Source organism: Ambystoma mexicanum, chromosome 10, assembly GCF_040938575.1.
Source record: "Ambystoma mexicanum isolate Mex_15411 chromosome 10, UKY_AmexF1_1, whole genome shotgun sequence".
Lineage (NCBI taxonomy): Eukaryota > Metazoa > Chordata > Amphibia > Caudata > Ambystomatidae > Ambystoma > Ambystoma mexicanum.
The window spans coordinates 1,010,301,636-1,010,326,847 of NC_090932.1; the positions used below are offsets into that span (position 1 = coordinate 1,010,301,636).

General features: G+C 43.8%; 1 protein-coding gene across 2 annotated transcripts in view; it reads left to right on the plus strand.

Moving 5' to 3' along the window:
* Positions 1-5,204: 5,204 nt before the first annotated feature.
* Positions 5,205-25,212, plus strand: part of LOC138491931 (mitochondrial ubiquitin ligase activator of nfkb 1-A-like) — a 63,467-nt gene continuing 43,459 nt past the window's right edge. The window contains exons 1-4 of one of the 2 annotated variants that reach the window (XM_069618809.1): positions 5,205-5,330; positions 15,779-15,918; positions 21,153-21,240; positions 22,140-22,260. In XM_069618809.1, the coding sequence (XP_069474910.1) occupies positions 15,802-15,918; positions 21,153-21,240; positions 22,140-22,260 (326 nt within the window). In that variant the 5' untranslated portion in view covers positions 5,205-5,330; positions 15,779-15,801. Of the gene's footprint in view, positions 5,331-5,471; positions 5,523-15,778; positions 15,919-21,152; positions 21,241-22,139; positions 22,261-25,212 lie in introns of those variants that run through there. The other variant, XM_069618810.1, reaches the window with a different exon arrangement.

Sequence of the window (25,212 nt, forward strand, 5' to 3'; positions counted from 1 at the left end):
CTCTCCTCCAGCTCCACACCTCGCCAAGCCACACACAAAGAAGACAGTGGTTCAGCGTCTTTACAGCTACAAGCCCTGCAGCCATTTGACATGGCTGACACCAGCAGCCTCGCCCCCAGGTGGGCTAGATGGCTCAAGGAATTGCACATCTACATAGATGCATCGGGTGTAAGGGAGGAGCGCCGACTAAGAGGTATCCTGTTACATTCCTTGGGCCTAGTAGTACGTGACATTGTGTTTGAAATGCCTGAGTCTAATACAGACACTTTCCAAGGCATTATTGATGCATTAAATGCATATTTCGCACCGCTACGAAATGTTGACTATGAACGACACATTTTCCACACATCCACACAAAAAAGTGGTGAAACTATGGACAACTTCGTAATGAGGCTAAGGAAAAGAGCGAAATATTGTGACTTTGACAGATATTCAACGGGCAAAGCGCTAAAATCTCAAACCATAGCTGGCTGTGCATCGCACGAATTCAGGAAGAAGCTACTTCAAAAAAGCAGAACGCTGGAAGAAATATTGCAACTCGCATGGGCTGACTGTGCTCTCACACTACAGACGGAATCTTTAGGTAACATCAAAATTACACAGTCAGCCTCCACTGCATCAGTATGCCCCATCAGAACAACGAAAGACCCTCCCCATACAGAACAAAAGAAATGCTACGGGTATTGTTTCAAATTTCCACATGTCGACCCATGTCCTGCCATTGGACATAACTGTGACAAATCCGGCGATGTAAATCATTTTCAGTCCGTGTGTAGAAACATCAACTTCTTCCAACCGACAGAATCGAACAGAGACACATGGTGGCAAGACCGCAACCCAAGGCGGGAAAGCTCAAGATCCTGCATGAGGCACTCGCCCGCGGCCTCCAGACACCAGTCCAAAAGCTCACCACGTGACACACCGCGAGAGGAGAGAAAGCGGGAAGAAAGAAGAGATTATTCGAGCCACACCAGCACCAGACATGAATCACAAAGACGTAATTCCAGGCAAAAGATTAGATACCTAGATGACTCGCCTCGCAGGAGACGTGAGTCGCACTCATCCTCATCAAGCGGGGACCGGAAAAGGGGATTGTGCATGTCATTGGAAACAGCATAGCCGCGGAATACAGCCCCACTCTGCTGTTACAAGTAAATGGACAAAACAAAGAATTCCTAATTGACACAGGAGCCACCGTTAATGTCATAAATGATGAGACATACAAATCACTCACCTACAAGAAGGCACTGAAAGAAGCAGACACATTGATATATCCATACGGTTCGAATAGCCACTGAATTGTCAAGGGATGTTTATGGCGCACTGTCAATACAAGGACAAGAGTCAGAAGATCAAGATATATGTCATAAAGGGGGAAGTGCCAGGCGCCAGCATCCTAAGCTTCAAGTCTGCAATTCAGATGGGGCTCATTCAAATAATGTACCAAATAATGTCAGTTTACACCACTAGCCCGAAGGACATGATGCAGAAAATGTTCCCCACTCTCTTCACAGGTCAGGGAAAACTAAAGGATAAACAAGTCAAATTACACATCAATCCACAAATACCTCCAACGGCACAACACTACAGAGCCATACCTCTCAACGTACAGAAACACGTGGAAGACGAAATCCAGTCACTATTACAGCAGGACATCATAGAACCAGCGTCGGGACCAGCCCTATGGGTGCCTCCCATCGTACCAGTACCTAAGAAAGACAAGAAGGACAGCATTCGCATATGTGTCGATATGAGGGCCCCAAACATGGCCATAGAGCGAGAACGGCACCTCGCCCCAAGAATTACTGATATGATGCATTTACTTCACAGATCTAAAGTGTTCTCAAAATTAGTCTTAAACAAGGGATACCACCAGCTGGAGTTACACCCTGCCTCAAGATATATCACCACCTTCTCAACACATCTTGGCCTGTTCAGATATAAAAGACTCAGCCTCGGGCTATCTTCAGCTGCGGATTAATTTCAGAATGAGATACATCAGGTAATAAAACACATCCCAACTGCCTAAACTACTCCAACGACATCTTAATATTCGGCACCACCCAAGACAGTCATGATGATACTTTGCGGAGAGTCTGCATGGCTTTGGAAAACGCCCACCTCACACTCAACCCGGATAAATGTGAGATCAGCAAGTCCACCCTCAAATTCTTTGGACATATTTTATCAAAAGATGGCCTGAAACCCGACCCTGAAAAAGTTCAAGCGTTGGTAGAAACGCCCACACCCACGTGAGTTTCAGCAGTATGATCCTTCCTTGGCATGGCGAGCTACTGCACACGATATATTCAGGATTTTGCGTCAGTGAGCATGCTGCTGCGACTTCTTACCGGGAAACATCATGAATTCCAATGGTCCAACGCATGTGAAGAAGCTTTTCAAGAAATCGAAAATCGGATTGCCACTGCATCATGCGTGGCATACTACGACCCCGACACGGAACTCACTGTAGATGCCAGCCCCCGTGGGGCTAGGTGCAATTCGAGCCCAATCCAAGCGCGGAGCATCCCCAGACTTCCCGAGGAAAATTGTAGCATACGCGAGCCGCAGTCTGTCCACCACAGAATGCGCCTACTCTCAACCCGAAAAGGAAAGCCTGGCAGTAGTATGGGCGTGCGAGCATTACCATTTATTCCTGTATTGTATGGGCGACCATTCACCACAATAACAGAGCACCAGGCTCTCACCACCATCTACGGCAAACCAACAGCCAAAATGTTGCCACGCATTGCCACGTGGGGCCTGAGGCTACAAGAGTACTCATTCAAAATAATCCATCATCCGGGCAAGGACAACAATCCAGCAGATTTTCTCTTGCGATACCCACTCCCAGCTCAAGATGAGCGACAATCACACAAAGCAAATCAATATTTACGCTACCTGGTCAGCAGTGCATTGCCCAAGTCCATCACCACAGCTCAGCTACTGGAGGAGACATGAAAGGACCACCTAATTCAGACGGTACAAGCATGTCTGCGATCAAATCAGTGGCAAAGCAAACAGAGAGGGGTACCACTCATGTCCGCTGAGGAGGAACAACACTTTTGCACATTCAAGCTCGTCCGCAGCACCCTGTCCACATCACCAGAGGGCCTGTTACTGAAAGAAAACAGAATTGTAATTCCTGCAGCCCTGCAAGATCAAGTATTAGACATTGCACACGCAGGGCACAGAGGCATCGTATCAACCAAACAACAACTAAGGATGAAGGTGTGGTTCCCATCAATAGACGAACGAGTGGAACAGCTACTACGGAAATGCCTACCATGCCAGGCAGTGGCTCCGCACACGTTCCCTGAGCCCATCCAACCATCTGAAATGCCGTTCGTTGCAAGTGTGGGACGAAGTAGCTGTCGACATGTTTGGGCCATTAGCCAATGGCAAATATGCTCTAGTAATTATTGATGAGATGTCACGATTCCCAGAAGTCCATCTGATCCACTCCACCAACGCTCAGGCCGTCATACCAGCCCTTGACAAGACATTCGCCGACTAGGGCATCCCGTCCAGAGTCAAATCGGACAATGGGCCTCCTTTCAGTGGGCACGACTTTGCAATGTTTGCCGAACACCTAGGCTTCCAGCACCACAAGGTTACACCTTTATGGCCACAAGAGAACGGAATGGTGGAACGATTCATGGGAAATCTCAAACTCACCCTCCAGATATGTTCCATCACAAATGGCTCGTTCATGCAAGCCATTTGCACTTTGCTACAGGAATACCGAAACACGCCCCGCAGTTCGACCGGTGAATGCCCATCAATGCTAATGTTCGGGCGTATCATAAAAACAAGGCTCCCACACAATCCACGAGCCAAGACTGAAGCCACTCATGTGGAGAACGCCAGAAACAAGGATCGAGAGAGCAAGGCCAGGATGAAAGAATATGCAGACATCAAGAGACAAGCAAGACCAAGCTCGCTCCGGATAGGAAACCAAGTCCTGCTGAGGCAAAATCAAGTCACGAAGGACACACCCGCTTTCAAGCCGGATCCCATGACAGTAACTCACATTCAGGGATCCATGATAACGGCAGCAAGCCCACAGGGCACCATCACCAGAAACTCATCCTTTTTCAGGACATTCAGAGGCACCGACACCAATGCCAGCATCACAAGGACACTGATGCATGATTCTTCAGACATAGACTCTGAATACCACGAAGAAGAAAGTGATGCCGATGACAGTGACAGAGCACTCTCGAGACTGTCCCCACCAGCACGCAGTCCATCCAAGAGGGTCATCAGAAGGCCCACAAGGTGGATTGAGGAACTCAATTAACCTAGTCCAAGTTTTTGTTAAAGTGACCGGGAGATGTAATGTTCAACCTTTACTGTTGTTGTCAGTTAAGAGGAACAGTCCTCCGTTTATTACAGTTTGTTAGTGGGCTGCGACCCACGTGGGTAAGGAGGCGGGGTTACCGCCGGAGAGACAGTTTGCGCCTGAATAAAGAGATTCAGACGTGCCTTCATTGTCTCATGCTTTATTGATTCATTACAATCACTGTGCATGCATGCTGTGTGGATGCGCTCTGCAAATTATCAAGATAACATCTAACAAGCATGTGCAGAAAAATATGCCGCTATGGTAAAAATGGGGCTTAATTTCACACTGGGCGAGTTTATTGCTGTTCAAACAGTGAAAGCAGTGTTGCGCGGATAAGGGCGAAGAAAGACGCTGTCTACACTGTACAGTTTTAAGCCCGTGTGGCAAGCGTTTGAATACAGCAAAAAGCCACTGCCATTTGGAGGTGGAAAAAATGCAAGTACGCTTACGCAATAAATACGACTTGCTTGCAGCCGAATTTGGAAAAAACACCTGCCCTGAAATTCCCTCGGCGTGCACGCACGGCCATCAATCACTTCTGTTTGGGGGCGGCGGTTGCCGGGGATGGGGTTAATATAACTGCCAAGAACACACAAAAAGATCCGCTGCAGCTGTAACCAAAATAGGAAACACAAACACACCAGCAGCTAAATATACCTGGCGCTTCGAAACACCTATACATGTACAATACTAAATAAACACATTCCCGTGCGCGGCATGGAATCCCCCTGCCTATATGATTCTCTGCTTTAGCACTTAGACGTCCTACGTGTAAGCGTCACGACGCCTTAACGACATTTCAGAAATACGTGTTATATATACATCATGACGCCTTAAAGGCATTTCAGAAAGTGTCGGCAAACTTTAAAAAAAACACAATGCTACCTGGTCCGTCTCACAGGGATTATCAATGTGTGTGTGTAATGAAAGCAAAATAAGGCCTATTTACGAAACGCTCCCTTCACTTTCCAGGCAGCGTCAGGTGAGTGCATGCCATCCAGCTCTCGTAGTGAATTTTATATGCATTTCTTTTAGCATCCCTTAACTTAGAGCGTTCTGACGACTTTGATGTTATACTGGTAAGAGGAGCCCCTTTGCAACCTAAGGAAATGCAAGATGGAGAGGCTGAAGCTGTTATTCGTTGTATAGTACTTGTATGTTGAAATGAAAAATTGTAAGTACGCGACTTTCTAAACAGCTGGTTTTGAAATTACACAGGGCAGCCTGTTGTTGGTATCGTAGACACAGTAGCTTCTCCGAAGGTCAATTAAGATGCAGTCCAGGCTCTGGAATGCTCGCAGACGCAGTAACTGCTGTGCACTACTAGACAGACCGTGCTGGTCTAAGTGACTATTATATACCTGCACCGGCTAATGATTGCAGACGTGTACTGTCTCCAGTGTCAGTGCCTACTCTGAAAATAATGATTCCCCAGGGCTAATGGCTGCAGATCCGGTACTTTCTCTGAGTCTAATGACCCTTCTGTGGATAATAACTGCAGACAAAGTGTCTGTTCTAGGCGTAATGGCTGCAGACACAGAAACACCCCGATGAATATCAGCAGACACTACCTTCTGTAGGCCAATCACATCCTCTGGCTGGAGTGAATGAGTGCAGACATTATACCTGCTCTGCTCTGGAGCCAATGACTTCAGATACAGTATGTACCTGCTCATCAGCTACACCTGACAATACCTGCTCTGGGGCAAATAATTACAGACACAGTACCAGATCTGGGATACCGATTCCAGACACAGTACCTGCCCTGGAACTAATGACGTTTGATACAGTACCCGCTAATCCGTTACATATGACAGAATACCTGAATGATGGCATGCACAGTACGTACTCTGGGGCTAACGATTCCAGTCACAGTATTTTCTCTGGAGCTAATGGTATTCAACCCAATACCTGTTCATGAGCAAATCTGGGATTAATGACTGCAGGAAAGGTAAAAACCCCATGCACCCTTTCCTTCTCGTGTGTCCTTTCCCATTCCTAATTGATATATGATGATATAATATGGCATTTATAACGCACCTATACACAAGTGTTTCTAATTCCGCCCTGATACCTCCAACCACACTCTCTGAATTGAACGTACAGCGTAAAGAAGTGATCGGTAGGGAAAAGCCATCGTGCCACGATTTTCAAAACGTGTTTGGTGCAACTTATGGGATGCTCATTCACTTCACTTGCGCCAAAAAGGTGGTGAACCGTGCACAAAGGACATTCAAATGTGTACATCATAGTTGTGCACATTGAGGTGCTCTTTTCCCACCAAATGCCCAACTGCTCAAGGCAGAGGGTGGAAAGGGGATTCTGGGCATTTTCAAGTAAATCACGATTTTCAAAAGAGGTGCGCTTTTCAAAGAACAGGGAAAAAAACATTAACCAGTGCCTATTTGGAACAGGTGCAGGGGGATATAAAATGTATCGGAAGGTCACTTCTGATCCTCTCATGCAATGAGTGAGTGAATGCAGTGTGTGAATAAGCAAGTGAATGTTGAGTCAAAGAATGTGTGGGTGTGTTTGTGCTGGGCCAGGGAGCTGATTTTGGCTGGTGAGGGCCGCACAGTAACATTGCTCTTAAAAAAAAAAATTATGTATTTTAATGGCATTTTTAACAGTAAGAACAAATGTAACTTCCCTCTCCCCCTCAATCCCAACAGATGTAACCAGCAACGCACTCAGCTCCCCCCGCCCACACACGCCCCGGGTCCATAAACTCTGTAAATGGGCTCCTGGTCCCAAGTTTCTGTGAGTGACCAGCTGTCTAACCAGCTGTTGTACGGGCACTTGCCCTGTTGGAGAACCCCCACCCCCATAGTCCTCGCCTCCCCTCGAAACTTCAGCCATATCTCCTCCCAGCTTCCTGTGAAGGCGATCCTCCCCAAGTGGAGCGAGTACTCACACCAGCCCCAGCAATCTCATTTCCCTCTGGCACCAAGTGGCCCGCAAGTCCTGCCGCAGGTGATGCAGGACAGTGCACCAGTCTGAGAGAAACCTTTGGTGAGCCCCTTGAATTGAATAGGTCACCTACTCCAGTGTCGCAAAGTTTCAGAATTTACTAACCTATTTGTATTCTGCGGGGGCAGCTTTGTGTTTCCATTTATGTGCCACCACATGGGTTGCCGCCACTACCAGGAAGACGTATGTCTTTTTTTGAGCTTTTGAGGGTAGATTTTCCAGAACCCCGCCCATTCCCAGGATGGCCATCCCTATGTTGTCTGGCGTCAGACTCCCAAAAATACTATTCATTGCTGCATGGATCATGTCCCAATAAGGCTGTATGACTGGGCATTCCCACCAGATATGCTTCCACAATCCCAGTTCCCCATATCCTCTCCAGCAGAGTGCTGATGCAGTTGGGTAGAATGTATGTCGTTTTTCTGGGGTGAGAAGCCATTGGACCATTATCTTAACCCAGATCACCTGAATTTGGATGGCCTGCATGAGCTTGGGGATATCTGCCCAAAACTGAGTCTCAAGTTCCCCCTCCACAGCTGCCCCACTGTAGTTTTCCACTGCTCCATATAGTGCCATGCCTGGCTCCTTGCCCCTTCTGCTATAACGCTCCTACCAAATGCCTGTCCCCATGTCCATCGTTACGAACCGTTCAAAGGGCGTGAGATCCCTGGTGGCTGCTGACCTGACCATTTAGTTCGTAAACCAATGCCTCATTTGAGAGTAGCGATACCCTACCCCTCATCTAGACCGAAGTCCTGCTTGCACTGTGCAAAGGATTTAATGTCCTGACCAGACAACATGCCACGTAGTTTGCGTCACCCTGCCATCTCCCACCCATTGAAGGCACCCCTTTCCATACCTGGTGTGAACTCAGGATTCCTAAACAGCAGCAGGGAGGGGAAGGTGGTCAAGTTCACCTTCCGCACCAGCTCATGCCAGGAGTCCTTCACTATTCACCCCTATCCTGCTACTGTACATGTTTGCAGTTTTATCCCTGTTGGGTTGCCACAACACCTCATCCAGTGGCAAGCCCACCACTGATTTGCCCATTTGACACCAGACCTACTGCAATCGCCCCTGAACCAATCCCGGATCACTCTGATTTGAGCCGCAAGGAAATGGAGGTGGAAGTATGGTGCTCACAGCCCTCACTTGCTTCTGGGAGACATTAGCATCTGCATAGCAACCTGGGTCTCTTGAGGTTCCAAATAAATGACCCCACATGTTTTTGAAGTGTCCTGAAGAAACCTTGGGGAGCCCCCACTGACATGGCTGTGAAATAGTACAGGATTTTTGGCAAAATCACCATTTTAAGGGCATTTATCCTCCCAATTCAGGATATTTTCTGCAGCCGGTGCAGCTTTTCCGCTAAAGGCGGGTAGTTGGCACGGTAAAGAGCACCCATAGAACCAGTAATATGGACCGCCAAATATCTAATGCCGGTTTCTGCCCATCTATAGGGTACTATATCCCGCAATTGCTGAACCTTTTCTGAGGGGGCGGTCACGTTTAATAACTGACTTGTAGGCATTTATTTTTAACCCTGCCACCTCCCCAAAGAGAAGAAGTTCCAGCGAGATCCCTGGGAATTATGTTTCTGGTTCTGTGATCAAAAGGAGCATGTTATCAGCAAACACTGCGACTCTATGCTCCTCATCCCCAAAGGGAATCCCCTAATATCCAGGGAGGCTCTAATGCTGGCCAAGAGCGGCTCCAGGTGGATGGCGTATAAGAGCGGAGAGAACGGGCAACCCTGCTTAGTGTCTTGTGAGACCGTGATCCTCTGGGAAAGTTGGCTGTTGATTTCTAGGCGTAAGGTAGTTGGCTCTTTCCATTGAAAGGAATTTAGAACGGAATCCCATAACCTCCATGGTATGAAAGAGGAATGGCCATTCGACCCATTCGACTCCAGGAGTAATGTCTACCTCAAGTTCTTCCTGTTCGAGGCGTGAGCTTAGGGAGAGGGCACCGGGACAGATATTCCCCTTGGACTCCCTCCTAAGGGGAATCTGATGTGTACAGGGATGAATAATATTCATTGAAGAATGAAATTATGTCAGGTGGAGCAGTGCTTTCTTGTCCCCCCACCCCCTGAGTTTATTTTGAGGATTGTTCTTGACGCTCCAAAGGTATCTCAAGAAACTCGGGCTACAAACAAGGGCACAGCACTAACAACCAAAGAGGTTGTAATCAAGATTAAAGATTCAGATGAATTAAAGAAAACCTTTCACATTTTGTATTGGATGTGTAGCAAATGTTAACAAATTTAGAGCAAATAAGTTCAAAGTAACAATTCCAAAACATAAGAAATTAGCATCTTCCGTGGTTTTTTACCACTACATTTCAATGTACTGAATATTACAAAGGTTCAATACAGCAGATTTTTCAAATAATCTAAAGTTTCTTTTGAATGGTCAAAACATTATATCTCATTTCCTAAACTAAATCAAGGTTTTCCACAAACTATCTTGATAGAAGATGTTAATCGTGCCGACTCTATAGGTCGGCAATCTATCATCTATGACACGTTTCGGGCCTAATGCCCTTCTTCAGGTTTTGATATCGGAAAAATAGTTTCTGTAATTATAAAAATAAATCCTATTACTCAAGTGAACTAATCTTCAATGATAAGTAAAAGTATAACTCCAAACTAAGAATATTGAGAAAGATATCTCCACTAACCTGTGTGTGAGTTGCTACGAACCAACTCTTTCTTGCCAATTGTTTAGAAACATATTCTGAAAAGATGAGCAACAAAACCCCTGGTTACTTAATTGACCTACGGTGATAGGATGGTCTAGTGTGGGACCAGTCACTATTCAAGCGCTGAGTCCCGCTATACTAGACCAAACAAAAGTAACCAGTATTCACTGAAACTCAGATTTCTTGACATAGAGTAGCTCACCTGACAATGCAGTAGCTTAATATGCTCCACTCAGTTATATGTAGATTTCAGATGAATCTCCTAGACCAGAAGTTTAAGTTCAGGCAAGGGCTCTCCAATAGCTGTAATGGCATATATCTTAATATAACTCCTCTTGTAAAGGAAAAATATTGATTTTAAATTCTTTTTATACTTCTCAATATGCAGCACATGAATAATTTAATTGAAGTGACATACCTCTAGTTCGTTGAAGTGTTGAAAATACAAGAAATGCAGCACTATTCCTTTTGTCCTATAGTGCGGTAATAACAGACTCTATTGCTCGAGGCTCGAGAAGTAATCTATCTGTAAAAACAGAGGTTGTATACCGTGTGTTACAATCCATGTATCCCGTCTTATTAGTTTTTTAGGATGTTATCGTAATACTGAGAGAATAAATAATCACTGTTGTTTGTTGTTCCTCTCAAATTGGTATTTTTACGTAGCTGTGTGAGTAGCTACAGTAACTCACATCTCGTTCCACGAAGACGCGGATGGGAGCACCTTGTCTCCGTTCTAAAGTGCAAGAGACAAAAGTCTCAGTTTTATTACTAGCCGCTTGACTTGTGATATGTATCTGCTTAGCGGTTGCCATTAAGGTGTTATAATTAAAGTTTTATACACTTCGAACTAAAAGGCAACACGCTACGTCTAAGCGTGTGCTGCAGCTTGCATCTCCTGCGCTCGCGCTCTCTCTCTTCGCCTGGAATCGTTGCTGAGTGACCGTGATCCCCATCAGTGGTCACACCTACCAGATTATCCCATTCAAATCATCAATGACTTTTTGAAAGACAGTAAAAATGTCAACACCAGTAGTTGGCCATGCAACGATACCAGGGAGGCCAGTTCCTGAAACACTTTGAATTTGAATCAAAATTAAGAGCTGGGCTGTGACAGTCGCATCTGTGCTCTCATCAAGGGCTGCTGAAAGGAATGTTATGTACTTTTCAGTTGGCTGTAACAGTTGTCAGCCATATCGACAATACACTGCCGAATACTCATCCTTGAAAGGGGAACATTTGTAAAAGCATATTCTTTTCCCTTACACACTGCCTCGCAAATCTCCATGAGGCAGTCTTTTACAAAATCCCCATCTGCGAAAGGCTGTGCTGACCTTGCAATAAACTGCGCAACCTTATAACTAGCGAAGGTGACAGTCAGATTATTTCTTTTTTAATCTCAAAAACACCTTGTTGCTTAATAAGTTGGGTCTTTAGCTCCTCGGCTGTCTTTATTCTCGCTGCCCCATGCAAATCCTTATATTGGGAATGTTTTGAATCACAATTGTGGCGGATATTATATTCCTTGGGGACTGCAATTCGCTCAAGGGAAATAAGGCACAAGTACACATTTGGTTTGGACTCGATATAAACAAAACTTCTTGTTCCACTCCACCTCAACCAGACAGTGATCCTGTTAAATATTTCCTTTCTTCACAGCACTGGGCATTGGCAGCAACATATTTGGAGCACAAACAGTGATGCAGTACCAACAGTAAAAGGCAGGTTAAATGGAACTTCGGGGAAGATAGGAACTCCACTGTCATGCTCCCACTACGACGGTCCAAGTCTAGAGTACATAAAAATCATATACTTTTTAGACGAGCCTAGAAGCGACAAAAGAACAAGATCAGATCAATAACATAGCTTCTTTGGCATACCTTTTCATGCACTTATTGATAGACACTGGCTTCAAGAATAGTGGGCTGCATAGCATGTCAAAATGCTATGTAATAGATTAAGGTGGTGAATGCAGATATTTCTAAGAGGCAGAGCTGTGCTGTACAATTCCCACCTTTGAAACAAAACATTGACCCAGAGCACAAAATGTAGAAACCTGTTCAAGTGCATTGCGGGAAGCCCCTTCTTTCACACCATTCTCTGTTTATGCTGCAAACCTACCTAGACAGTGTGAGCATCTGCTGCAGACATCTGGGTGCTGCTTGCACTTTGCAGGATGGAATGTATTCTTCAGCTGGGAGGAACGAGAGTGAAATGTCACATGGCTGTCCAGTATACAGAAATAGATTAGGGAGAATATTGGCCAGGATAGCCCTTTTAACGCCCATTGGCACCTGATGAATAAGAGTACAGCTAGGGAGAAATGGCACATAAAAAGGAACGCACAGCTTGTAGATGTTGGTTGTTTAATTAGACACCCGTTGACTGCCCATGGCCATACTAATCCCTGAGGCCATTCACGCCCAGTTCCTGACCCCCCCCCCCGCCCAAAACGCCTCTTCATGGGTACTCTTTCAGCTTGCTTTAATGAAGCAAAGTGCCCATTTTTATGCCCATAAACTGGTTTGCTCTGCCATGGTGGATATATTATAATAACTCCTTGCTTTTACTGAGACGAATCCAGTGCGCGAAGTGGTCGGGAGCGGTGCTCCACTACTTCTTTTAATTAAGTTTTACTGTTCCTATACTTTTATTTTAAAAAGAAACCGTTCCGAAATGGTTCGTTTTTAAAATAAAAGTGTAGGAAGAAGTTGAAACTTGCACTTTCAGTGCATTGCACTGAACGTTCCTCTAAACAGCAGCGGCATGTGTTTTGGGGTTTGTATTGCCCGTTGCAGGGTGCGTGATGATGGGGTTTGTGGGGAGTGGCGGGGGGCAGGCCAGTAGGGAACATAGTTCCACTGCTTCTTTTCGTACACTTCGACCACTAAACGAATCCTGCGATACCGTCACTTCTCCCCGACGGGGAGCCCCTTCCCATCAGGCCAGGGTGATGAGTCCGCTGCCCAATTGTCCCCCTGGGCTCTCCCCATGGAGGAGGCTCTCATGGGGAGAGACTTCCCTTCTGGGGACCAGGGAGAACATCTTAGGAGAATGCAGTATTTCAACCCTCCACCCACACCCTGCACAACTTCCTATTGCAGAAAACCCAAATCCATATGCTGTGCTTGCATTTATGTCTGTGTCCGGAAAGTAACAACTACTGAGACAAGGGAGTGCAGGGACTACCTTGGGGAGACCTACTTACCAATTACTGCGACATGGAGGAGGTGCGGAACAAGGAAGAGTAATGGTGAGAACTTTAAGGAACAGTCTAATAGAAAGGACTTGTCATATTGTCAAGCCCTCTGTGGAGTAACCGCAAGTGTAGGAGTCATCCGGCGTGGAGAATGGAAGAGGCTGCTGATCGATAGGCTAGCGGGCAGGCAAAAGCATACCTACTCGGTCCGCCATGGACAGACCAACCGGAAAGAGGGAGAAGCAGCGGTCCAGGCGTGCGATGCAGTGGGACCACGTGGTCGAGTGAAGACGTACAGTCTGCGAGGAACCAAATGCTGCAGAGCCGGCACAGGACCCCGAAGAACGGAAGAAACCATGAGAAACCTGAAACCAACCATAGCACACCAGCAGCAACTCTAAAGGTACAAGGGTGGCCGGGACAGTTGGTGGGGGCACAGCAGAGTCGTGGGAGACTCTTAACCCACAAAGCGGAGGTGAGGAGGAAACCCCTGGGGGAGAAGAAAGCATTGAAAATGCCAAAAACAGAATGAGCAGAGTCCGGGTCTGATGCCCACATCCACAAAAGTTCCCTACAAGTCCTCTTCTTCGTGGCAGTATATGGCAGGAAAGTGAACCAGGTCTGCCAAATCAAAGAAGTAGGGAAATGCGGGTCGGCGACCCGCACCCACAAGAAAAGAGGAGTACACACCATCTTCCTCATGGCAGTGCTTGGCAGGAGAGTGAACCAAATCTGCCCCAGTCTGCAGATGGGGAAGGCTGGGTCTGGTACCCTCAAAGGGAAGGACTGGAAGTATTGAACTGTGAAACCAAAGTGAAAGTGAGGCCGGGGGAAGGGAGTGATTCCCCCAGGTTGTGTTGAACTATAAAATCCAGATACCAGGAGAAGGTAGTCTTTCTCCTGGTAACCAAAGCTGAAAATACTTTCTGATACAAAGTGTTAAAATATAAGCAGGTTGTCTGCCAACGAAAAGTGTTAGAACTTTATCCTTTGTGTTGGAGGACAATTTTGACCCGGGGAGGGGAGCCATTCCCCTAAGAAGTCGTCCCCAGTCCAGAAGAAGGCAGTCATTCTTCTGGACCAAGAACCTCTAATTTATCTGTAGTTTTAAGTGTAAGGGATGGAAGTAGTATTTTTGACACAGGACGGTGGACTATTGATTTACACAGACATTCTGACAGAAACCTTAGTGTTTCAGTTGAGGCAGGGAAACCCCTCTTAGAGATAGGGAAAGTTAGGTTTTCTCTTTTTTTCCTGACTACTAAAAGTCTATAGCAATCACCATGCCACCTTGTGTCAGTTTTTTCTCCTTCTGCACCCTTGCGTAACTTACCCAAATACTTCAGTTCTATGGTTCTGCTCTGCTTTGCACCTGCTCACCAGGCACTCGGGAACTCTGCCAGCTCTGTGGTTTAGCTTGGTTTACAATCTGAAATCAAGTTATCTAAACCCCACCCATTTCCTTGCCAGCCAATCCTGACTGGTGGCTGTCCGTGCCTTCATCTTTTATTTTTGACTTTGAACATGCCCAAAGCTTTGTTTGTATAGATTTTGCATTGATTTGCAAAAAGAGTACACATGTCAACCATGATCTGTAAACTCCTTCAAAAATTGCACCACCCCACAGCAAAGCTTAAACTACACCATCAAAAATTAAACCCTCTGGGAGCTTTCTCTCCAATTGACTTTTCCTTAATGTGCACAAATGACTGTGCATACGTCAATCCTGATGTCGTTTGAGGCTAATATAAAGTGTCTGCCCACAGTAGTCCTACCCAGTCCGCTGTCTAGTTCATAGGATGAACATTTGTTAATTGTCATATTTTCTCCATGAAGTTTAGTTTACAGAACAGCAAATTCTCAGAAAATGGGATGAACATATATATCTGTATCCTAGGGAACTTTAAACATGTTTTCTTCATTGTTCAAGGGCATACACCCAAGAAATATGAATATTGATTTTATGTAATATTCAAGACATAATATTCAAAAAATTCTTTTTGATTTACAATTACTTCATATAAACGGATCTGCGTTGTAAATGCATCAGACTCGGGATGGCAAATGCATATACCCCTTCCAAGATGGATCACCTTTCTACATAAATTAAAACAATTAATAGCTTCGTAAAAATGCCTCTCTTGTATGTTCCAATCATGACCTGAGAATCGAAAACAAAATTGGAGCACTTACATTCTAACAAAATGGCATATGAGGGCACAGTTTCTGCTGGCAGAGAGCACTGTGCTCATTACATTCAGAAACGGGAAGATTATTTTGTAATTGACACGTTCAATGAAGCTTGTGTAAAAAAGTGTATCTTGAGCTTTAATAGTGATTTTTCAATAATGATGCTTATCTGTTGTGTTTCGCAGCTCACATGTGTACAGAGTATTCAATGGATTAGAAGATGATATGGGAATAGGCTTAATTGCTTGCCTTGGTTTTCAAAGTGCTCAGCAAAGGCTTATGCATAATATGCAACACTATGTTCCTCCAAAGTTAGTGACATGTTATTCCGTGTAACGTTAACATGCATTCATTCTTTGTTTATCTAGAAACCAATGCCTTCGCTGTCCCCATGGAGGGCCTTACCGTTTCTCCCTTGGAAATCATCTGCTTTGGCTCCAGTGTAGCTTTTTCTGGGCTTTTCTATTACCTATATCGGAAGAAAATCAAAGCGGTGAAAAAGATCCAGGTATGATTGAGATCTATACTATTTCGCAGTGTTTTCTGATATAGTAACCCAATTGAAAGAATCAATACAACCTCAGAGAAGCTATAGATCTGCAGATGAGGGCACGAATCAGTCCACCACGAACCGTGTAAACTTTGATCCTACTATTGCGCAAGCCAAATGGCAACTGCGACACCATAGGTGAAGTCCTATACACTAGTTCCTTTTTCCCTGCCGAGATCACCCAATACATTAAAAAAAGCAAAGCAAACCCATCGCAAACAGGTACGTGAATACAAATTAAAATGTAATGCTGATAAGTGGAACTCAATTGCCCAATTAGCTATTCAAAAAGACAGTACCAAAATGTGGTTTATCTTGAGGGGCACCGAATCACGAAGGACCACAATAAATGGTGTAACAGAACCTGATTGGGTTCTCCTTATTGCCTCCACCTTGGGCCATGCACTGCCCAATGACGACCCTCACCCTCTACCAGACTGTCCTTGGCTCTGTAAAACAGCCGTTTTAGATCTAATCTATATCATTGAGCACTTAAATAGTTCCTGAACAGCTGGACCTGACGGCATATCTAACGCCCTAGTAAAACAATCTCCTGGGATGTCGACACATGCTCTCCACTTGCTGTTTACTCATATAGGCCTGACTGGCCATTTAACAGACACATGGCGCGAAAGCCATATTATACCCTTGTATAAAAAAAGGTACTTGCAACCTAGCATCCAATTACAGGATGCTGGCAATGCAAGATGTTTCTGCAAAGCTGTTTGCGAAAATCCTGCTCCAAGAACTAAACCAATGGATGACGGAATACAACATTCTTCCACCCAATCAAATGGGATTCATTAGGAAAGCAAGCACGATCATAATGTAATAATTCTGGTCGCCGCTATAGAATATGCCTGGAAAACGCAGAGATATTCCAATCTACTGTACATTTGTCGACTTCTCGGCTGCATTCGACTCTGTAATATGAAGAAAATTATCGCATAAAATATCCCAATGGAACATCCCTTCAGGTCTTCTCAGGATGCTGATGTCATTGTAGTCAAATACCTCTTACAATAAGGTTAGATGCTGAGGGTAGACTTTCTACTTCTATGCCAACACACTGCCGGGGTGCTTTGTGGCCGCCACTCTTTTTAATCTGTATTTAGCCGATCTAGGGACTGCGTTTACTCCTTTACAAGTTTGCCCTGTGAAAATGGGTCGACCTAGTACTAGATGGTTAGCCTATGCTGACGACTTGCTTTTACTCGATCACATGCCAAAAGGTCTCCGAAATTTGATCTCTGCGCTAGGAGTATACACTGCTGCTAACGGCCTTAAAATCAACAAAGAAAAAAGTAAAATCATGACGTTCCCCCCTAATCCTAACAAGCGGAAGACTATCACCTGTAAACTAAATGGTATCCAATCAGAAAGTGTACCCTCTTATAAATACTTAAGCCCTTAAGTGGGCTAAGCATTGGACAGAGATGAAAACGAAATGTAACAGAGCAGTCCAAGCAATCTGCCAATTTATAGGATGACGAGGAGGAGTTTCCGTAACAACCATTTTCCTCCTATACTCCACCAAAATCTGACCAATTCTATGTTATGGAGTAGAGATATGGGGGCCCCAACTTGAAATTGAATTGAAAAGTTTTGAAAGCTTGATGCTGCACAGACTGTTCTGTATGCCACAAGCACTGTCAATCGAATATCTCTAGAATTTGACTTTAACGACATTCGCCAAGATTTCATTATGAAAACTGTAAGGTTCTATGACAAATTACAAACGCCGAATAACTGAACAATGATGATGAGCTTCATAGATGCATTTCTTGTTATCGACAACTGCAAGAAAATGGGAACCTTAGGATCCCTCTGCTGTCTCCACTCAAAATGGCAGTTTGGGTGTAGTAACCTATCATCTGAAGGTGTGACATGTGGTTAAATCTTGGCTGAAAAAAACCTGATGATTAGTAAAAATGAATTTTTTTTTTACTATTTGCGAACAAAACTCCAATGCAAGCCTTTTTGTGAATATATTAGTACCCGCCTGATTAAACAAACCTATCTTGTAGCTTATCCTAACAGTGCAGTAGCCAGACAGTATATGCTTTTAAATTTAACGTCAGTGCAGCATTGATTACTCAGCGTGCCGCACATGTATTCCACGAGAAGCACGTTTCTGTTTCTTATGTGGCTGTGCAGCGTTCGAAACTATTGAACATTTACTGATCGAGTGTGAAAGTTTACAACACGATATATAGTTTTATCAAATCATAAAATAATTTTAATTGTAACAACCCTACTGCATTGTGGGAATTGTTTGAGCGGTTGTGATCATAATTTGATTTACCATATGGTAAAATGTTACTGGAAATGTGCCGAGGTTTTAAAAATATGATCTGTCTTTCTACTTTTTAACAACATAACTCTGATCTTATCTATGATAAAATACTTTTAGAGTAATTTTACCCTACTTGTGTGCATTCTGTACAGTACTAGTGATGGCTTTGTAAAATGGTTTTAATCACAAAATTGTTTTTTATGTGTTGTTGTAATATGAATCTTTATTGTCAAAATTACAAAATTGTGTCCTGCGCAGTGTGTTGCCCATTTGACCAACGGTTGTAGTTTCATGGTTGTTAGTTGCCCAATTAGTGAGTTTTGGGAGTTGGCGTGTTTTTCTTCGAACCAGATGTTGAAGTCCCCGAGGATTATTAGATGTCCGTGCTTGATGGCTATGTTGGTGATGGCTTCTATGAAGTTGTCGGAGAAGGTTCCATCGTATGTCGGTGTTCTGTAAACCAGAATGAATGTGATGTTAGTTTTTGGGTTCGCTGATAGGTGAATGACCATGGTTTCGCAGTTGATGATGTTGAGAGGTTTGTTTGTTTTTATTCTCCGGTGTCCTTTGAATGCTATTGCGAGGCCTCCTCCTTTCCTGTTTATCTGAAGGCATTTGAAGTTGGTCGGGAGGCAGCTTTGGAGTGTGATTTTTGTAGTTGTCATCCAGCCAGGTCAATGTGATCAATAGGATGTCAATGACGTTGTCGGAGAGAAGGTATCTCTGTTTTGACACGAATCTTGCGTTTATTAGGTTGAAGTGGATTTTAAAGGTGTAATTTGGTTTGTGTTTTATTGTTGCCATTGTTTTCTGAGTGGTGTGGCGATTTCCTTCCAGGTCGGTCTCTTGTTCAGGTGTTGGTACCCTTGTGTCTGTGTCGTTGAAAAGCTCTTCTAGGTTCAGTTTTGGGTTTTTGTTTTCGTCAGCTTGCTCTTCAAAATTTTGTTGCTGTCGAGTTGAAGTTCTGTTTTGGTGATGTAAGGTGTTAGTGGGTCAATTATATCTGCTGTTGCTGATTCGTACGTTGGGTTGGCTCACTCTGGTAGCTAGTTCTTTGCAAGGTCTGGAGATAGGTAGAGGGATTTCTCTCTTCTTTCGGCATTGGTTCTGTTGTCGTTCCTGTCTATGGGAGTCGCACCTCATGAACCTCGTGTTCTGCAGTTGTTGTGCGTCTTCGATGGTGTTCCGTTGTGTTTGTTCTTTCTGCTCTTTGTCTTTCCTTTGGTCCAGTTCGTTTGCGCAGCATTTTGAGCTTGAGTGTTTTTGTTGTCGGACTTTATTTCTGTTCATTGATGCTGAGTTGGTTTTTGCTTTGGTCCGGCTGTCTTGTGGTGTTGTACTGGGTGTAGAGGTTTGTCGGTTGAAAGTTTGGGCTCAGTCTGTTGGTGGTCTTGTCAGCTGATATTGCTGGTTCCGTCTCTGTTTCGAGTAGGTAGGGGAGGTTTGCTAGGTTGAATCGTTGGGGTATTCCAGTGGCTGTCTCTGATGTGGGTCTCCCTCGAAGAGGTTTACTGCAGTAAACAAGCTATGTGTTGTGAAGAAGGGTGTATCTAGTAACTACAGACCTGTCCTAATGGGCGTAACTGACAATCACTGTGTAATCTCATGAGGTGCGACCCAATAATCACAGTATCATTCCACAATAGTCAGCCAGTAATCACAGTATCACTCCACAGTGATGCTCTCTAGATGTGAACTAGTCAGTGTGTGCCAATCTCCAAGGCTAGTGCTAAGTCTAACGATCAATTACAGTATTATCCTGGGGTAGAAGGCAATAATCAAAGTACTATCCCGGGGGGCGCCACCTAGCAGAAAAAGTACCACTCTAGAGGGCACAAGCTAATGAATACAGTGCTATTCTGTAATGGAGGTTTCTAGGTGTGAATTGGGTCAATGAGTGCTAATCTCCAAGGGTAGATATGACTGATTGCAATTGAGGGTAAAATATGACAGATCTAGTACTGATGTCTCCCTCATATTTGAATGACAAGAATATCCTTTTCTGCTAGATCTTCTGGCATTCCACTTCCTTATTTAGGCCAGCCTCACGGCATGGTAAGATGAATTTGCTCTTGTTCCCTTCTTATCATTTTCCTACTTATTTGAATTTTGTCTGAACATTCAATTTTCTTGAACTGTTTAACTGAAATCTTCATATTGTTGACCAAATGCAAGAAAATATTTTACTGTAGGGGCTGATCAGTTTAATTTATTTATGCATTCTCTTATTTTCAGTTATTCGGGTTTTCACGTTGGCACAGTTTTACCCAAATAGTTCTAACTGCAAGGACACATAATTAAATGTTTGTCATTACTTGCACAATTTGGATCAATTTTTGGTGCAAGTCAAATTTCCATTTAGTTGGATTTTTTTAATAAGATTATATACTTACTGTACATCGACCACAAAATAAATGTCCTGTGATCGGCTGGCTATGCTATTGTTCTGTGATGCTTAATTTTTGACTCATTTTAAACACAAACAAGGATGGCTCTAAACTTTTTTCTTTTTTTTAACAAAATGTCAGTATAAAAAAGTGTTTATTTTAGCGTTTGATCCATTGGGAACTGGACATTGGGAATTGAACAGTCCATCCATCTTCGCTTTTCAGTACATTTGCATGCAATGGGGATAGATGGGTGCACCCTTAACAGGTGTGCTTTTCAGAAGATCGCTACTAATCGCACACAATGTCGTCAGTAAAACATTTGCACCCCCCACTTCCTTTTGAGAACTGAAACTAGTCTTTAATTAGACGAGAACACTACTTATTATTCAGATAATACTGGTACTCCTCTGCTGCAAGGTTAAGACAGTGACTGCTTTCGTGATATTGCACACAATCCTAAGGAACAATGGTTAAGAAACTATGTAATCCACTTCTCATTTTTTCAGGATACTCCTAAATTTCAAGTGGATGAACAGCTAACACACATTTTAGAAGCTACTACAGGAAAATGTCTGCACTACGTGGCCCTTGAAGGTAAGGTTTTATTGCACATGCCTGTATACTATGGCTGAATGTTGGGGTCGAGTCTCTTTAAATCAATAGTAACGTTACCTGGCTTAACTTTCGAACGTGGGTTTTCCACACTGGGAATGCAGAGGATTAGAAGGCATGTTTCAGTCATGGAGTGTTCATATGTGTAAAGAGGGAAAGATGGGTTTGTTTGATCTTGCCAAGGAGAAGCTCAGTTTTCACACAGAGTAAATCCATCCTATAGGTGCTAAAATATACATATTTTTAAAGTGATCAGAAGATATTATTACATAATTTTTCTGTAATGTTTAGATCATTTGACTAATTGCAGATGGAGGGAAAAGAGCACTTGCAGGGCCTTTGGCATGGACACTGGTGTCTGTGTGTGAGGGGATGATACCAAAGGTATATACTTTGCCACAAACACTGATTTGTAGGGTCATGGCTGTCAGTTTCTGACAGTCTAGTGATACAGAAGTGTGCTTGAGACTGAGATGAGTTTGGGGGAGCATGGATCAACATTAACCTGCATGTGACCCACATCTTGGGGATAATCCTGTACCTGGGAGGAGGTGGGATTCTCCATCACCAACACTCTTTGGAACAATATGTGCTATCACTGACTTTGATTGTGCGTAGAAGGAGTAAGTCCTTGCTCTTAGTCACATCTATTTGAGTAAGAGTAGTAGCAGAAAAAGTGTTTTGTTCCAACGCGTAAACAACGTTTGTGTGTTCTTTTAATATCTGGGCTTATTGTGGGGCTTGGCAGTGATGTTATACTGGTGTCGTTTTTTCGAACATGTCAATGTTTGCCCAGCACACTATACGGCAGCTGCTCTTCTTTCATGCTTGAAGTAGGTATTTTTGTTTTTTCTGTGTGATTATTTGATCTTGCATTCTAGGGCTGGTCCAGCCAGTGGGTAAACCTCTCAGAAGCCAGCACCATGAACATCTGAATGGTGTGATTCAGAAACAGGTTCTAAAAGAGCATCGGTTGATCTGGAACAGCCTAGCACGGAACTGGTGAGTGACAGAAATTGGAAGGGCACTGTGGCCCGTAGTATATGAGCAGGTGCCTGCTCACTTTGAGAGATCAACTAATAGAATTAGACATACATTGATTTAAGACCCTCCAATATACAGTATGTGGATCATATAGCCTTGTCTGGATGATATATTCTAGTATCTGAAAGATGGTCAGATAGCACAGCGGGTAGAACGCTCGCTTTGATATCCGTGCAGCGCCTGTTCGCACAGGTTCGAGTCCGGCAGGGTCAAACGCAGCATTTCATCCTTCCGAGGTTGATAAATGAGCACCACACACTGTGGGTGGTAATAAGCAGCGCTCAGATACCTGAGGGTTTGTAGCGCTATATAAAAATGCAAAAAAATAAAATGGCGTGATCAGATATTCATGGATGCTGCATAGGGGTTTAGTAGGATTGTTCTGCACTGGTAGATGATCATATTGTCATATACTGCTATGAAGGGGAGAGATTAAAAATAGAACAGTTTTCCTTTCCAACATTTATATATAAGGCCTTATCGGATGCTGCCAATGAGGGTATATTGTTCCCATCAAAGGCCGTTCTTTAATATCATGGTATTTAGAATATCTTTGTATTTTATTTATTTAATTTATTTTCAAAAAGTTCATAACCGAGAAACAGTATGTACATAATATAACATCATGTGATAATCATAACAAAGCCAACAGAACTATATACACCAGTAAACCCCCCTCCTCCAAGGAGTCACAAAACGATCAATAAACTGGTCTAATATAGTAAAAGAAATTTACCCCAAATCTTGTGAAATAATGCACTTTTCTTATCTCTCCAATACAGCACCTTCTCCATATCCGCTAACGAGTGCATCTCCGAAATCCATTCCTCAATAGTAATAGGGATAGATGCTTTCCAATGTCTCAAAATTAGTTTCTTCCCCACCATTGCTCCTCGAAAGATCCATTTCTTCTGAGAAGTAGTCAGGTCATCCAACAAATCCTCACTACCCAACACTATTGTCTTAAAATCCATATGAACCTTCTCCTCCAAAATCTTTTCACAGATCTGGTCAAACTCAAACCACAAGCCTCTCACCCTCGAGCATTCCCACAGCATATGCTCCAAGGTGCCCACCTCATGTAAACATGTCCAACATTCAGAGCTGTCACTCATCCCGCTTTTCATCATTCTCTCAGGTGTCCAGTATGTTCTATTCAAAATCTTTATCTGACGAGACCTATCAGCAAGACTCAAAGAACACAATTTCACATTCTCACAAATACGTGTCCAATCATCCTCCGTAATATCCTCACCAATTCTCCGATTCCAATCTCAAAGCATCATTAGACCGATAGTTTGACACAACCAGTCTATAAACATAGCTAACCAGGCCACATCCACTCACTTCAGGCACCCAACCAAGCATGTCTATGTTGATTCTCTTTTCCAAATCCACCTCCCCACCGCCTTCCTGATCTTCCGATAGTCTGTCAAACAAAAAGTAGGAATGTCAAACTTCAACCGTATTTCCCTAGCCGTCATCCAATTCAAATCATTGAACAGATCACTAATCCAATGCACCCCAGCTAGATACCAATCCTGCCAGAACAAAGCTTTCCCTTCATGTGTAATGCTCGGGTTCAGCCAAATTGAAGCACTCAGATCTCTTAATGCGTTGAAACCCAAACAATCACACAAGTCCACCCATGAGTTCCGTAAGCTCCTAGTCAGTAGGCCTTCCACCCTTGCTCGAAGTGGCTTACTGGTCAAAATGGCCCTAGGCGACAAAGGGCCTATATAGCTAGACTCAGCACATATCCAATCCACATGTTCCGATTTGAGAAAATCAAATGTATTCCGCGACATAAAAGCCAGATGGTATGCCTTGAAATTAGGGACCCCCAGCCCACCCTTAGACAAAGGCAATTGCAATTTGCTAATCTTCAGTCGTGGAAGTTTATTATCCCACAAAAAGTCCTGCATGAGTCTATCTAACTCATGCCAAAAATGCTTCTCAATATCTAAGGGGATCATACTCCGAACAAAATTCACCCGAGGAGTCAACACCATTTTTAAAGCATTCACCTTCCCCCAAAGGGAAAGGTGCAACAAACTCCATCTTTTCAAATCCGATTTGAAAGTAGTGCACACCATCAACATATTTTCCCTCACAAAATCAGCGACATTAGGCAAAATCCAAACCCCCAAGTACAATAGTTTTTCAGCACACCACTTGAATCCCAACCGGGTAATAAATTGTTTCACACAAAGGCACTAATGGTAAAACCTCTGATTTTGCCCAATTAATCTTGTATCCAGAGCACTGGTGAAAAGCTTCGAGAATGTTCATAAGGACCGGCACTGATTCACCTAGGTTCTTGAGGAACAATAACAAGTCATAAGCGTATAACCACATTTTTTGTAGCATCCCCCAACAGGTGCCCATGGCCGCAAATGTTGGATGTGCTCAGCAAAATGCACACGCCTAACCCCTTGTTTGATTGTTGAACAGTATACTATGGTCTCTCCTGAGAGAGAAGAGAACCTGACCTATGCTTAGGCGAGCCTGATAATCGAAATTGCTATCTGTATCTAGCCTATCTTCACAGTGACATCTAGAATTGCTCATAGCCAGATAGCTGCACCCAGTCTTGCTACACTCTGTCAGATGTTACTGCATTCAGCCCGCTAATAGCATAATTATAGCCTATCTGCACTCTGACTTACGTAATTGCACCTAGCCCACTAACTGGACCTAACATATCTATGGCCTGCCATCCGAAATTGCACCCAGCCTGATAGTCGCACTTAGCCTGCCTGTACTTAGCCATTTTAAACTGTATTCTGACTACTGAAATTGCATCTAGCCTGTTAGTCGCATTTAGCCTGCCTGTACTTAGCCACTTTTTTTTTTTTTTTTAAATAGATTTTTATTGATTTTTCACCACAAACAACAATACAAACCAAA